The sequence below is a fragment of the Salvelinus namaycush genome, chromosome 4 (assembly GCF_016432855.1).
Source record: "Salvelinus namaycush isolate Seneca chromosome 4, SaNama_1.0, whole genome shotgun sequence".
Lineage (NCBI taxonomy): Eukaryota > Metazoa > Chordata > Actinopteri > Salmoniformes > Salmonidae > Salvelinus > Salvelinus namaycush.
In genome coordinates this window covers 45089246-45104634 of record NC_052310.1, presented here as the reverse complement: position 1 = coordinate 45104634, position 15389 = coordinate 45089246, and the positions used below count along the sequence as shown (strand labels likewise).

The window sequence follows — 15389 nt, the reverse complement described above, 5'->3', positions numbered from 1 at the left end:
TATTTAACTTTTATTTAGCTAGGCAAGTCAGTTAAGAACACATTCTGTTACTTGATCTCTGTAAAACATTTATTTTGGCTGCAATCTGAGGTGCCGATTTCTGAGGCTTGGTAACTCTAATGAACTTTTCCTCTGCAGCAGAGGTAACTCTGTGTCTTTCTTTCCTGTGGCGGTCCTCATGCGAGCCAGTTTCATCATAGCGCTTGATGGTTTTTGCGACTGCACTTGAAGAAACTTTAAAAGTTCTTGAGATTTTCCAGATTGACTGACCTTCATGTAATGGACTGTCGTTTCTCTTTGCTTATTTGAGCTGTTCTTGCCATCATATGGACTTGGTCTTTTACAAAATAGGGCTATCTTCCGTATACCAACCCTACCTTGTAACAACACAACTGATTGGCTGAAGCGCAGTAAGGAGGAAAGCAATTCCAGAAATTAACTTTTAACAAGGCACACATGTTAATTGAAATGCATTCCAGGTGACTACCTCATGAAGCTGGTTGAGAGAATGCCAAGAGTGTGCAAAGCTGTCATCAAGGCAAAGGGAGGCTACTTCGAAGAATCTCAAATATAAAATATATTTTGATTTGTTTAACACTATTGGTTACTACATGATTTCATAGGTGTTATTTCATAGTTTGATGTCTTCACTATTATTCTACAATGTAGAAAACAGTAAAAATTAAGAAAAATCCTGGAATGAGTAGGTGTGTCCAAACTTTTTATATATGTATATATATATATATATACACACACACATACACATATATATACATACACACACGCACACACACACAAGCACCTTTCCCCATGGGCCAACAGTGTCAATACTTTGCGCATGGTACACGGCCGCGCCAAAGAAAATAATAAAAACATATTGGTCAGGATAATATTTTTTTAAACTAAAATTGGCATTTGACATGATGGTGCTCTATTGCCATTTTGGGGGAGGTAGGGGGACAAAGGTTCTTCTTTTGAGTTCATATTCAAGTTCTCTCCTTTATTTCCTCTGGTGTACATATTTTTTTCCTGTTAAAAAAAGTTCACACTTTTGTGATTTGCGTGTGCTGTTCCTCGTCAAAAGGTTCATTTTCCGGATCAGAGTCAGTGGTGTCGGAATATCGATAATGGTCAGGCTCATTGTCGCTAACGTCCGGAGTGACGGATGTCGAAGTGCTCACCTCGGAATTCAAAGAATCTTCCACGGTTTTTGTGAAATACAACTTCACCTAAAGCAGCGAGAGAGAAAGGGTAAGCCATAATATCAGAAAAGGGAACCTTGTAAAAGATTTAAAGATTTGTAGTACCTTCCTCATTAATTTAACCATGATAATCCATTACAACCATTAGTTTGAATGGCTCACCTTGAAATTAGGTGAGAAGTAGCGGTTAGCTTTGTCTTTGTTGGCCTTGTCCAGGTCATTTTTGGTCAGCGCGAGGATGAGGTAGTCCCCGTCACTGTCCTTGCCGCTGTCCCTGCGCTTGGCGCTCTGGGGGGGCTGGGCATGGGGAGGGGGGCCGCCCGGGGGCTGGTTCTGGACCCCTTCTATGTCGTTCACCACCACCACCACCGACCCGTTCTCCACCTTCTCCATGCTCTCCTCCGATGGCCCGGGAATGAAGAAGGTGTTAACCCAGAAGTGGAACATCTTATCCTGTATAGTGGAGGGAGAGGGTGAGGTACTGAATAACTGTAATGGAGTCTGTCTGAAGATAATCGTGGTTATATTCACGACGCTAATGCCGGGTTTAGAAAAACTAAACAATTACAGTACATAGGTGTGAAAATCCTCAATTATTCATAGTAAGATGATTCAACACATTTCCAGGTAAGCTAGCCAATTATAACTTCCGAGTGCTGTTTATAACTTTTGTTCATTAGGATGATCATCAGGACGATCATGTATGATACAATAGAAGACACACAATGAAACACTAGGGATGGGTACGGTTATTCGAATATCTGAAAGGACGTTAGTATTACTTGAGTACTAATATACAAGGATAGACGTTTACATTAAACATTTTCGTAAAACAACATTTGAGAGTTTTTTGGAGTGCGCCACATAAAAAAAGACGCACCGGTAGCCTTCACACGTGTAGCTTGTTCGTCAGTCAATCAAAGCAGCGCCACAGTCAGAGGCTCCATGTGTAGCAAGTGGGAGACTTCGAATCAATTCATTAAGTTAGATAAATGAGAAGGAGTAGGCTACAATGATCAACCAACTCAGGGGTTTGTCTGGGGCCAAGTTAACCTCCCTTTTCATGTAAGAAAGTCATGACCATCATGCCTTTAAAGATAGAGGATCATTTTGTACATTTATTAAACAGCAAGTTTGACAAATTACAGTCCCCTTGCTTAGGAGGTCCAGGACCCCCGAATAATTTTTATGTAGAGGGACTGGGAAGGTCAGTTCTGGTGACTTTAAAAAAGGACATTCTACTCCCAAAATGAATGAAAATAAAATGCTGACACCATCTAAAATACAATTTCCACCTCCAGAAATGGGCCCAATAACATATTGGTAAACATTATAAAATAATTTTACATATTGGACCATGCATATAGCCTATGCATGGTCTATATTATCAGATACACTACTAGCAATAAGCATGAGTAAGACATTTAAAACGTGTTAACCCTCGCAAGGCTGCTGTCCCAAACGGCATCCCTAGCCGCGTTTACGGACATATTCAATCGCTCCCTATCCCACTCTGCTGTCCCCACATGCTTCAAGATGGCCACCATTGTTCCTGTACCCAAGGCGGCAAAGATAACTGAACAAAATTACTATCGCACCATGGCACTCACTTCTGTCATCATGAAGTGCTTTGAGAGACTAGTCAAGGATCATATCACCTCCACCTTACCGGCCACCTTAGACCCACTTCAGTTTGCATACCGCCCCAACAGGTCCACAGACAATGCCATCACCATCACACCGCCCTATCCCATCTGGACAAGAGGAATACCTATGTAAAAATGCTGTTCATTGACTACAGCTCAGCATTCAACACCATAGTACCCTCCAAACTCATCATTAAGCTTGAGGCCCTGGGTCTCAACCCCGCCTGTGTAATTGGGTCCTGGACTTTGACGGGCCGCCCCCAGGTGGTGAAGGTAGGAAACAACATCTCCACTTCGCTGATCCTCAACACTGGGGCCCCACAAGGGTGCATGCTCAGCCCCCTCCTGTACTTCCTGTTCACCCATGACTGCGTGGCCATGCACGCCTCCAACTCAAATCATCAAGTTTGCAGACGACACAACAGTAGTGGGCTGGATTACCAACAACAACGAGACAGCCTACAGGGAAGGGGTGAGGGCACTCAGAGTGTGGTGTCAAGAAAACAACTGCTCACTCAATGTCAACAAAACAAAGGAGATGATCGTGGACTTCAGGAAACAGCAGAAGGAGCACCCAACTATCCACATCCACGGGACAGCAGTGGAGAAAGTGGAAAGTTACGTTCCTCTGCGTACACATCACGGACAAACTGAAATGGTTCACCCACACAGACAGTGCGGTGAAGAAGGCGCAACAGCACCTCTTCAACCTCAGGAGGCTGAATAAATTTGGCTTGTCACCCAAAACCCTCAAACTTTTACAGATGCACAATTGAGAGCATCCTGTATCACCGCCTGGTACGGCAAATGCACCGTACACAACCGCAAGGCTCTCCAGAGGGTGGGGGGGTCTGCACAACGCATCACCGGGGGAAAACTATCAGGAAGGCAAAAAAGATCATGAAGGACAACAACCACCTGAGCCACTGCCTGTTCATCCCGCTACCATCCAGAAGGCGAGGTCAGTACAGGTGCATCAAAGCTGGGACCGAGAGACTGAAAAACAACTTCTATCTCAAGGCTATCAGACTGTTAAACAGCCATCACTAACACAGAGAAGCTGCTGCCTACATACAGACTCAAATCATTGGCCACTTTAATAAATGGATCACTAGTCACTTTAAATAATGCCACTTTAATAATGTTTACATATCTTGCATTACTCATCCCATATGTATATACTGTATCTTATACCATCTATTGCATCTTGCCTATGCCGCTCGGTCATCGCTCATCCATAGATTTATATGTACATATTCTTATTCCATCCCTTTAGATTTGTGTGTATTAGGTAGTTGTGGAATCTTTAGATTACTTGTTACATATTACTGCACTGTCGGAACCAGAAGTACGAGCATTATGCTACACTCACATTAACATCTGCTAACCATGTGTATGTGACCAATAAACATGTATTTGATCAACACGTGTAGGCCAACTGATGCAGAATAGTGGCTGTAAATAAATATGCTGAAGCATGGGGTTTGTCCATCTGCATTTACCCCATTGGACTCAACATCCAGATTGTTGTAATTATTATTATTATAAACAATTATTCTTCACTCGAAACATTTTACAAAGTATGAAATTGCCCTTTTAAGAGCTCTGTTGCGCAGCTGTGCCTAAACCATGCTTGGAACTCTGGTTGCAAAAGTGCATTTGAAAAAAAAAATATATATAGATACATTTACATAGTAGCAATGTAAAACTGGGATCCCCTCTTAACTTCTCTAGGATAGGGGGCAGCATTTTCACGTTTGGATGAAAAGCATACCAAAATTCAACTGCCAGCTACTCATCCCCAGAAGATAAGATATGCATATCATTAGTAGATTTGGATAGAAAACACTCTGAAGTTTCTAAAACTGTTTGAATCATGTCTGTGAGTATAACATAACTTATTTATTAGCAGGCGAAACCCAGGACAAACATTCAGATTTTCTTTTTTTGAGGTCACTCTCTTTTCAATGGGTTTTCATTGGGAATCCAGATTTCTAATTGACCTTCTTGCAGTTCCTACCACTTCCACTGGATGTCAACAGTCTTTAGAAATTGGTTGAGGTTTTTTCCTTTGTGTACTGAAGAAGTACGGCCATCCTGAACGAGGGTAACTTGAAGTGTACTGTTAGATAGAGGCGCGTCAGAAAGCTAGCTACAGTTTGTTTTAATCTTGTATTGAACACAGATCATCCCGTCTTCAATTTAATCGATTATTTACGTTAAAAAATACCTAAAGTTGTATTACAAAAGTAGTTGGAAATGTTTTGGCAAAGTTTACAGGTAACTTTTGAGATATTTTGTAGTCACGTTGCACAAGTTGGAACCGGTGTTTTTCTGGATCAAACGCGCCAAATAAATGGACATTTTGGATATATATCGACGGAATTAATCGAACAAAAGGACCATTTGTGATGTTTATGGGACATATTGGAGTGCCAACAACAGAAGCTCGTCAAAGGTAAGGCATGAATTATATTTTTATTTCTGCGTTTTGTGTCGCGCCTGCAGGGTTGAAATATGCTTCTCTCTCTTTGTTTACTATGGTGCTATCCTCAGATAATAGCATTGTTTGCTTTTGCCGAAAAGCCTATTTGAAATCTGACATGTTGGCTGGATTCACAACAAGTGTAGCTTTAATTTGGTATATTGCATGTGTGATTTCATGAAAGTTTGATTTTTATAGTAATTTATTTGAATTTGGCGCTCTGCATTTTTACTGGCTTTTGGCCAGCTGTACACTGATCTCAAAAACAACCTCTCCAGAATCCATATGATGGAAATCCGTAGCAATTATGGAGAACTTTAACCCCTGGGTAGCCTGTTGTTTCATATGTTGTAGACAAGTAGCGCGAGTCGATTTAGCTACTTTCTCTCTCTCTCCCTCTGTGCCACTCAGTCTGTCACACACACCCATCCCTCCCCCACCCTTCTGCTGACAGCAGCAGAGCACCGGCTCTCTCGAGTCGCGGGATTAAAAAATATGTATACTTTCTTTAAAACATGTATTTCGACTCTGCGCATATCCGTAAAAATATGAAATATTATTCAAATAGTGAAATCATTTAAAATGCTCATCTCTATTAACCACAATTAATTGGAAAAAACAGCAATTGAAAACGGCCGAAGCCAAGGAAATCCAGCGGGAAACTAGGGACACTCATGTGATGGGTGGAACAAACCAACCTTCTTCATCATTTTGTTTTGCTTGTGAAAGAACTCCACTTTGATGTCTCCACACACGGGCAGCGGTTGGGGAAACTCAAATAGCATGTGCTTTTCTTCCCTCCGTGTGTGAGCCGGGTTGGACGTGTGGATCTTGACTTTAAGTTGATACACCACAAACTGAGGATCTAGAGAGGCGTGAGTGTTTCAGAGACAAGGGGCAGAGATAGGGAGAGAGAGGTGGCAACGAAGGGTAACAGAGGTAGAGAAAGAACAAGACAGTATACAAATGTTAGTTTCTTGGAGTTGCTGCCATGTCCACATTGAAGGACAGTTGGACAGTTAAAGAAAACCCTAGTTGTGAGTTCTTGAAAACAGTGTAATCCCATAAAGAAGGAGTGAGGGAAAGAACCAGACCACAAATAACACCCAAAAAGAACCAAAACCAAAGCCATGGGACCCTATTCTGATGACTGTTGCACTTTCGTCAATAACAAACGGACTGCATTACATTTGTGAGAGTTCGAAACTACTCATAAGGGGAGTAGGGTGGTTGGTTGGTCTTTATATGCCTCCACACAGCAATGTCTTAACACTACACCTTCTTCTAGCCTTCACTAGAAGAGCATCTACCTAGTTCTTGTTGGGACTGGGTCCAAATGAACAGTGTATGAGGGAAGTACATCAAAATGGATGAAAGGCTCATTTACCCCAATGCCAATTCCCTTTCTTGAAGCCCAGAGGGATCGGCTCGCTCCTGTTTTTAATGGTACTGTCCCCTTACAGAGAGAGAGAAGGAGATTAACACACAGCCTGGCTGGGCTGGCACTGGCTGGGCCTTCAGAACACAGCAGGAACACTTATATCAGTAAATATATAGGCAACTGCCAAAATAATGGAAACACTTCAGTAAATGAGGGATACAAAGTATATTGAAAGCAGGTGCTTCCACACAGGTGTGGTTCCTGGGTCATGTATAAAAATGCTGGGCAGGTCATTATTTTGGCTACCATGGCTATACCTCCATAGAATGAGAATTCCACCATCCACAGGGCACGAGTGGTCACTGAATAGTTGATGAGCATAAAAACTATGTAAACCATGTCCTGGCCATCTCAGTCAACAGATCTCAACCCAATTGAACACTTATGGGAGATTCTGGAGCCGCACCTGCGTTTTCCACCAACAAAACACCCAATTATGGAATTTCTCATGGAAGAAAGATGTAGCATCACTCCAATAAAGTTCCAGACACTTGTAGAATCTATGCCAAGATGTATTGAGGCTGTTCTGGCTCGTGGTGGCCCAACGCCGTATTGAGAAGACACTTTATATTGGAGTTTCCTTTATTTTGGCAGTTACCTGTATACGCTAGATTATCAATTATGTACATACGCAGCCACACATATAGAAACAACATACTTGGCATTCAAATGGAGATAACTTAAAACTAGTCAACAAGACACAGGACACATGGTGCGATACATTAATAATTCACAGGAAGAAAAAAAACGTGGGAACTTCAGACTAACGTTAGATAGTCCAAGAATGTCTCAAATCCCCATTGCAGAAGGCTGCATCTAGCCTGTTTGTTTCTAAAATGTGCATTCACCAATGAGAAATGTCTTATATGTTAGTATTATATGCTAGTCCCATTGAAAGCCTAGTCTTCTCCAAATTAGCTTCTCACTCAATACACCTCAGCATTTAGCTGACACTTTAGATTGAGTGCTAACAAGTAACATGATGTAACTATCTAGGTCTACGTAAAAAGGGAACGTCAAACTCAGAATAGGGCCCTCTTTAGGGAGTATTAGAGGGAAAGAGAAGGGTGAGTGCAGAGCAGTTGAGCACATTCAGGTGTTAGGTGAGAGCATCACAGAGAATTCAAGGAGGAAACAAGTGACGCATTGATAAACACCAAAAGGAAAGATGATCTGTGACTCAGGCACATTAAACCAGAAATAGGACCAAAATGGAAAAATATTCAAATAATTGTTTCACAGAGAGGTTTAGCCAAGCAAATTACATACAGTAGATGCACATGCATAGAAATTCACATATTCAATTAGATGAAAGACATAGGATAGATCATTGGAGCTGTTTGATTAAAGATTGGTGGTGAAAATATGTCTACTTGAGCTAGGAGTTGTGCGAACCAACTTGTGCAGTTTCTGAAAATCCTTGAACATCAATAATAAACGCAGTTCTTTTTCAAGAAGAGCAAGTATTGAGAATTTAAAAAACTATCAAATATCATCTCTGTGAGGTCCTTGGTGACTTGTTATTTTGAAACAAATTGAGACATAATGCATTCATCCTGACTGCAGAAAAAAACTATTTGGATACGCAGGTAAAACCCAGCCCTGATGAATGCAACTGAGAGTAGAGATTGTCATCTATTTTCTCTCTCATTAATAACTAACCATCTTTCTTAAAGAGCACAAGCAACTGATCAAGAGCTTGGCTTCAATGTAAAGTATATAATGACTCTCTACTAACGTGGGTGACCGTATGCACACTCAGAGCCTGCCAATCCGTTTAAAAGAGTTACGCCCTGGGTCAGAGGTGAAGTTAAACATGAGAGTGACTCACTGCAGGTGCCTCCGCTGAACATTGGCAGCGTCTCAAACACCATTTTATGGAAGAGCAGAGCCACTGGCTTGTAGTCCAGCTTGTTCTTCAGCAGGTGGCTGTAGTAGTACACATAGCGCCGTTGGCTCGGGATTGTCACTCCCTGAAAAGGAAAAACAACAAAAAACAGTCAATGCCAGAGAATTAACTCATAATTTAATAATTACCACATAGTAGGATATACAGATTGTAAAAAATATAAAATATGTCTTGGAAATTAGGTATTGAGATCAAGGCAGGTCTAGGACAAAACAAAGAAGATCTAGACCTATTCTGCTTTTATGAGACTTCCCGCACTGAGTACTAGCGTAGTCATCAACCATGGCAAGTCACTGACCTTCTTGTCCCTTGTCCGCACTTCCCCATAGAAGTCGAGGGCCTCCTGGGGCTCTTGGAACTTGCTGCGGTGCAGGAGGTAGGCGCAGATCATCACCCCAGTGCGGCCCTTCCCTGCCTTGCAGTGGATGGCCGCCACATGATTGTCATCCTCGCTCAGCCACTGGTCCAGATCTTCACAGAATGGCTTGATAAGCTCTAGCTGAGGCGGATTGTGGTCTTCAAAGGGGTACTGTGCAACTGGAGGGTGGAGAGAGAAAAATATAAATACACAAAGTTCCCTTTCAGCCACCTGGCTCTAAAAACATAAATGTGAGATAGGTGACAGTGAAGTGTCAGGGATGTTTTTGATAGCGTACCTCTGCAGTTAAATTTGGCAGCATCATAGTGTCGTTCTACACAACTGAAATGGGAAGGATTTCAGTCAGTGGTCATGAAGGAGCAATTAATTTGTAAACAAAACATTGATATTAGCATGTAAGCGTTTTGTGGTATACTTACAGATTGTAAATCTTATAATGGCTTTTATGTTTTGAGTCAAGAAACCTGTTGAGGCGCAGTTACATTCAGAACATTACACAACTACAGAAATACAGAAAACGCTACAAAATAGACAACGGCGCAAAATATTTGACACTACACCTCAGGATAATGAACTTGTATTGTTTTGTCTAATGTTAGTCACAAAATACATTCTAGACGCATTCATTACAGATTCCTCACCAGACGAGGTCATGAGCGGCCGTTACTCACCGTACAACGTCATCTATATTGTTTCTGTACACTCCTTCGAGTCGTTCTGCAGGAAAGCCCATAGCAATGATGTTTGGATAGATATCTGTGGTCACCAGTGAGTCAAGGACACATAAAACACACATAGAAGAAAATCCTATATATATACACACACACAAACACTGAACAAAAATATAAAAGGCAACAATTTCACCCATTTTAACAAGTTCCACTTCATAGAAGGAAATCAGTCAATTAAAATAAATTCAATAGGCCCTAATCTATGGATTTCACATGACTGGGCAGGAGCACAGCCATGGATGGGCCTGGGAGGGCATAAGGAAAGGGGCCCACCCACTTCAGAGCAATGCTCACCCACTGGGGAGCCAGGCCCAGCCAATAACAAGAGTATCTCCACACAAAAGGTCTTTATTACAGACAGAAATACTCCTTAGATTCATCAACTGTCTGTGTGGCTGGTTTCCCCAAGTGAAGAAGCCAGATGTGGAGGTCTTGGGCTGGCGTGATCACACGTGGTCTGCGATTATGAGGCCGGTTGGACATACTGCCAAATTCCATAAAATGACTTAGTCAGATTATGGTAGAAAAATGAATATTCAATTTTCTGGCAACATCTCCGGAGAACATTCTTGCAATCAGCATGCCAATTGCACGATCGCTCAACTTGAGACATCTATGGCATTGTGGTGTTTGACAAAACGGCACATTTTAGAGTGTCCTTTTGTCCCCAGCACAAGGTGCACCTGTGTAATGCTCAAGCTGTTTAATCAGTTTCTTGATATGCCACACCCGTCAGTCAGGTGGATGGATTATCTAGGCAAAGGAGATAAGCTCACTAACAGGGATGTAAACAATTTTGTGCACAAAATTGAGAAATAAGCTTTTTGTGCGTATGGAACATTTCTGGGATCTTTTATTTCCGCTCATGAAACATGGGACCAACACTTTACATGTTGAGTACACACGTACACACACACACCAGTACCAGTACCAGTACCAGTCAAAAGTTGACACCTACTCATTCAACAGATTCTTTATTTTTCTACATTGTAGAATAATATTAAAGACCTCAAAACTATGAAATAACACATATGGAATCATGTAGTAACCAGAAAAGTGTTAAACAAATCAGAATATCTTTTACATTCTTCAAAATAGCCACCCTTTGCCTTGATGACAGCTTTGCACTCTTGGCACTCTCAACCAGCTTCACCTGGAATGCTTTTCCAACAGTCTTGAAGGAGTTCCCACATATGCTGAGCAATTGTTGGCTGCTTTTCCTTCACTCTGCGGTCCAACTCATCCTAAACCATCTCAACTGGGTTGAGGTCGGGTGAGGCCAGGTCATCTGATGCAGCAATCCATCACTCACCTTCTTGGTCAAATAGCCCTTACATAGCCTGGAGGTGTGTTTTGGGTCATTGTCCTGTTGAAAAACAAATGATAGTCCCACTAAGCGCAAACCAGATGGGATGGCGTATCGCTGCAGAATGCTGTGGTAGCCATGATTTGCCTTGAATTATAAATAAAACACTGACAGTGTCACCAGCAAAGCACCCCAACGCTTCACGGTGAGAACCACACATGCGGAGATCATCCGTTCACCTAATCTGCGTCTCACAAGGACACAGCGGTTGGAACCAAAAACCTCAAATTTGAACTCATCAGACCAAAGCACAGTCTACCAGGCTAATGTCCATTGCTCATGTTTCTTGGCCCAAGCAAGTCTCTTCTTCTTATTGGTGTCCTTTAGTAGTGGCTTCTTTGCAGCAATTCGACCATGAAGGCCTGATTCACACAGTCTCCTCTGAAAAGTTGATGTTGAGATGTGCCTGTTACTTGAACTCTGAAGCATTTACTTGGGCTGCAAATTCGGAGGCTGGTAACTCTAATGAACTCATCCTCTGCAGCCGAAGTAACTCTGGGTCTTCCTTTCCTGTCACGGTCCTCAAGAGAGCCAGTTTCATCATAGCGCTTGGTGGTTTTTGCGACTGCACTAGAATAAACTTTCAAAGTTCTTGATATTTTCCAGATTGACTGACCTTCATGTCTTAAACTAATGATGGACTGTAATTTCTCTTTTTTTATTTGAGCTGGTCTTGCCATCACATGGACTTGGTCTTTTACCAAATAGGGCTATCTTCTGTTTACCAGCCCTACCTTGTAACAACACAATTGATTGGCCCAAATTCCAGAAATGTACTTTTAACAACGCACGCCTGTTAATTGAAATGCATTCCAGGTGACTTCATGAAGCTGGTTGAGAGAATGCCAAGAGTGTGCAAAGCTGTCATCAAGGCAAAGGGTGGCTACTTTGAATAATCTCAAATAAAATATATATTTGATTTCTTTAATGCTTTTTTGGTTACTACTTGATTCCATATGTGTTATTTCATAGTTTGTCTTCACTATTATTCTACAATGTAGAAAATAGTCAAAATAAAGAAAAATCCTGGAATGAGTAGGTGTCCAAACTTTTGACTGGTACTGTATATATATATATATGACTCAAATAAATAAATAACTCATACAAAATGACTCAAATAAATAACTCATACAATTCTAAAACCTCAAGTTTACAAGGCAATCATATCACAATAACATATCTTCTGAACAAAGATCATCATGATGCATTCAGATAGGAAAATAGACATTTCTATAACTATGTGGGTGTCATTGAGCAGCAATGTACAGTAATGGGTAAGTAGAGTGCAGGGCAGAAGGGTTGTGATCACTAACGTAACAGATGGAGTTGACTGTGTGAGGGCTAGAGGCCGAAAGGACCGGAGCACTCCTATCAACCAGGGCCCACATGTGGGTGCACTCGGAGAATCTCCATAGCTTGACCTGCATGTATTTATAGAGCCCAAGTTATATTGAGATCATTGCAAATGTTGGGCTTAACTCTCCTACAGCCCCAGTTGAATCACATGGAATATTCAACATATCAAACGCAAGGGTAGAGGACACTGTCTCGACGGACAAGGAAAGTCTTGTTGGGATACATTACAGTATTTGGTCAAACAGTAGCCTAAAGTGCATGACTTTCCTTATCCCTGCATGAAAGTGTCTGCCCTGCCCCTGTGCCCTTTCTCTCTGTGCACTCAGAGTAGGCTTGTGGAACAGCAGATGGAAAGAAATACGTCCTGATTAGAGCTGTGGCGGTCATGACATTTTGTCAGCCGGTGATTGTCATTCAAATAACTGCCTGTCTTACGTTAATTGACTGTTAATAACAAACACATTTCGCATCTCTGGCTTCCACGCGTACCTACAAGCCACTGATGTGGGCCTTTGGAACATCTACATTAAAAAAGTTTAATAAACCCATTAAACACCATCACAATAAATCATTTATTTTAAGCATGTCAAAAGAAGCATAATATGAAGAAAATGTAACCCATTTCAGAAGAACATATTCTGAGTCGTACTTACTTTATTATTTAGTATATGTAAAAAAACATTAATACCAGTGGTTAATTGGGGGGGTGAGGCCTGGGGAGCTCTGAGGGACCGGAACGCATGACAACAAAAAGAGAATAAAAACAACTTATAATATAATGCGTAGTGGCATTGAGCAGTAGAATTTAGGCACTTACAGAAGTTGCACACATTTTTAGTAGCCTAGGATCCCGGAAAAATGTGTCCTTTTTATAAACACATTTCATGCTCTAAGTCATTTAACATGACTGAAGACTAGCAGAATCATTTTTAATAAAGCACAAATTATTTAAATGGCAGGCTACTTTGACACTGAACTCAATAAAAACGACGTTGTCTTAAATCCATCAATGGCCTAGGCCTAGGTGTGTGTGCAGAGACACATTGTAGGCTACAATATGAGGAAATGATTGTCCTAAAAATACTTTCCAGTTTCACTGACTCACCCAATGATACACAGCTCACTCGCCGGTGAAGGCCAATGCGTTCTTGCCAAAAGCTTATTTCTCTCGTTTTACTTTGTAAAAAAAAAAAAATACACATTATAAAACTACGCATTAGTTAGGAGGGTCAGAAGGAGGCACTCCTTCCTCTGGTCTAAAAAATATCCCAATGCCCCAGGGCAGGAATTGGGGACACTGCCCTGTGTAGAGTGCCGTCTTTCGGCTGGGACGTTAAACGGGCGTCCTGACTCTCTGAGGTCATTAAAGATCCCATGGCACTTATCGTAAGAGTAGGGGTGTTAACCCTGGTGTCGTGGCTAAATTCCCAATCTGGCCCTCAAACCATTGTGGTCACCTAATAATCCCCAGTTTCCAATTGGCTCATTCATCCCTGTAACTATTCCCCAGGTCGTGGCTGTAAATGAGAATGTGTTCTCAGTCAACTTACCTGGTAAAATAACAAATAAATAAAAATAAAACTGTTATAGACCTATATCCATCCTGCCCTGCCTTTCTAAAGTCTTCGAAAGCCAAGTTAAAAACCAGATCACCGACCATTTCGAATCCCACCGTACCTTCTCCGCTATAAAATCAGGTTTCCGAGCAGGTCATGGGTGCACTTCAGCCACGCTCAAGGTCCTAAACGATATCATAACCGCCAAGGCTTTCAACTCTGTCAATCACCGCATTCTTATCGATAGACTCAATAGCCTTGGCTTCACAAATGACTGCCTCGCCTGGTTCACCAACTACTTCTCAGATAGAGTTCAGTGTGTCAAATCGGAGGGCCTGTTGTCCGGACCTCAAGCAGTTTCTATGGGGGTGCCACAGGGTTCAATTCTCAGGCCGACTCTCTTCTCTGTATATATCAATGATGTCGCTCTTGCTGCTGGTGATTCTCTGATCCACCTCTAAGCAGACGACACCATTCTGTATACATCTAGCCCTTCTTTGGACACTGTGCTAACAAACCGCCAAACGAGCTTCAACGCAATACAACACTCCTTCCATGGCCTCCAACTGTTGCATTCTGTTCAACCGATCGCTGCCCGCACCTTCCCGCCCGACTAGCATCACTACTCTGGACGGTTCTGACTTAGAATACGTGGACAACTAAAAATACCTAGGTGTCTGGTTAGACTGTAAACTCTCCTTCCAGACTCACATTAAGCATCTCCAATCCAAAATTAAATCTAGAATTGGCTTCCTATTTCGCAACAAAGCCTCCTTCACTCATGCCGCCAAACATACCCTCGGAAAACTGACTATCCTACCGATCCTTGACTTCGGCGATGTCATTTACAAAATAGCACCCAACAATACTCAGCAAACAGGAAGAAGTATATCACAGTGCCATCGGTTTATCACCAAAGCCCCCCCACTGCGACCTGTATGCTCTCGTTGGCAGGCCTTCAATACATATCCATCGCCAAACCCACTGGCTCTAGGTCATCTATAAGTCTTTACTAGGTAAAAGCCCCGCTTATCTCAGCTCACTGGTAACCATAGCAACACCCACCCGTAGCACGCGCTCTAGCAGGTATATTGCACTGGTCATCCCCAAAGCCAACACTTACTTTGGCCGCCTTTCCTTCCAGTTCTCTGCTGCCAATGACTGGAACGAATTGCAAAAATCTGAAGCTGGAGTCTTATATCTCCCTCTCTAACTTTAAGCATCAGCTGTCTGAGCAGCTTACCGATCACTGTACCTGTACACAGCCAATCTGTAAATAGCACACCCAACTACCTCATCCCTACATTATTACTTACCC

General features: G+C 42.0%; 1 protein-coding gene across 2 annotated transcripts in view; it reads right to left on the bottom strand.

Annotated features, from left to right (window-relative positions):
• Positions 1 to 720: 720 nt before the first annotated feature.
• The window catches only part of LOC120046560 (phosphatidylinositol 3,4,5-trisphosphate 3-phosphatase and dual-specificity protein phosphatase PTEN-like), a 36654-nt gene continuing 21985 nt past the window's right edge, over positions 721 to 15389 (bottom strand). Inside the window, exons 2-10 of one of the 2 annotated variants that reach the window (XM_038991903.1) lie at positions 9734 to 9818; positions 9482 to 9526; positions 9340 to 9383; positions 8982 to 9220; positions 8606 to 8747; positions 6721 to 6789; positions 6032 to 6198; positions 1365 to 1655; positions 722 to 1229 (exon numbers count right to left, since the gene is read on the bottom strand). In XM_038991903.1, coding sequence (XP_038847831.1) covers positions 1044 to 1229; positions 1365 to 1655; positions 6032 to 6198; positions 6721 to 6789; positions 8606 to 8747; positions 8982 to 9220; positions 9340 to 9383; positions 9482 to 9526; positions 9734 to 9818 — 1268 coding nt within the window. In that variant the 3' untranslated portion in view covers positions 722 to 1043. Of the gene's footprint in view, positions 1230 to 1364; positions 1656 to 6031; positions 6199 to 6720; positions 6790 to 8605; positions 8748 to 8981; positions 9221 to 9339; positions 9384 to 9481; positions 9527 to 9733; positions 9819 to 15389 lie in introns of both variants that reach the window. The other variant, XM_038991904.1, reaches the window with a different exon arrangement.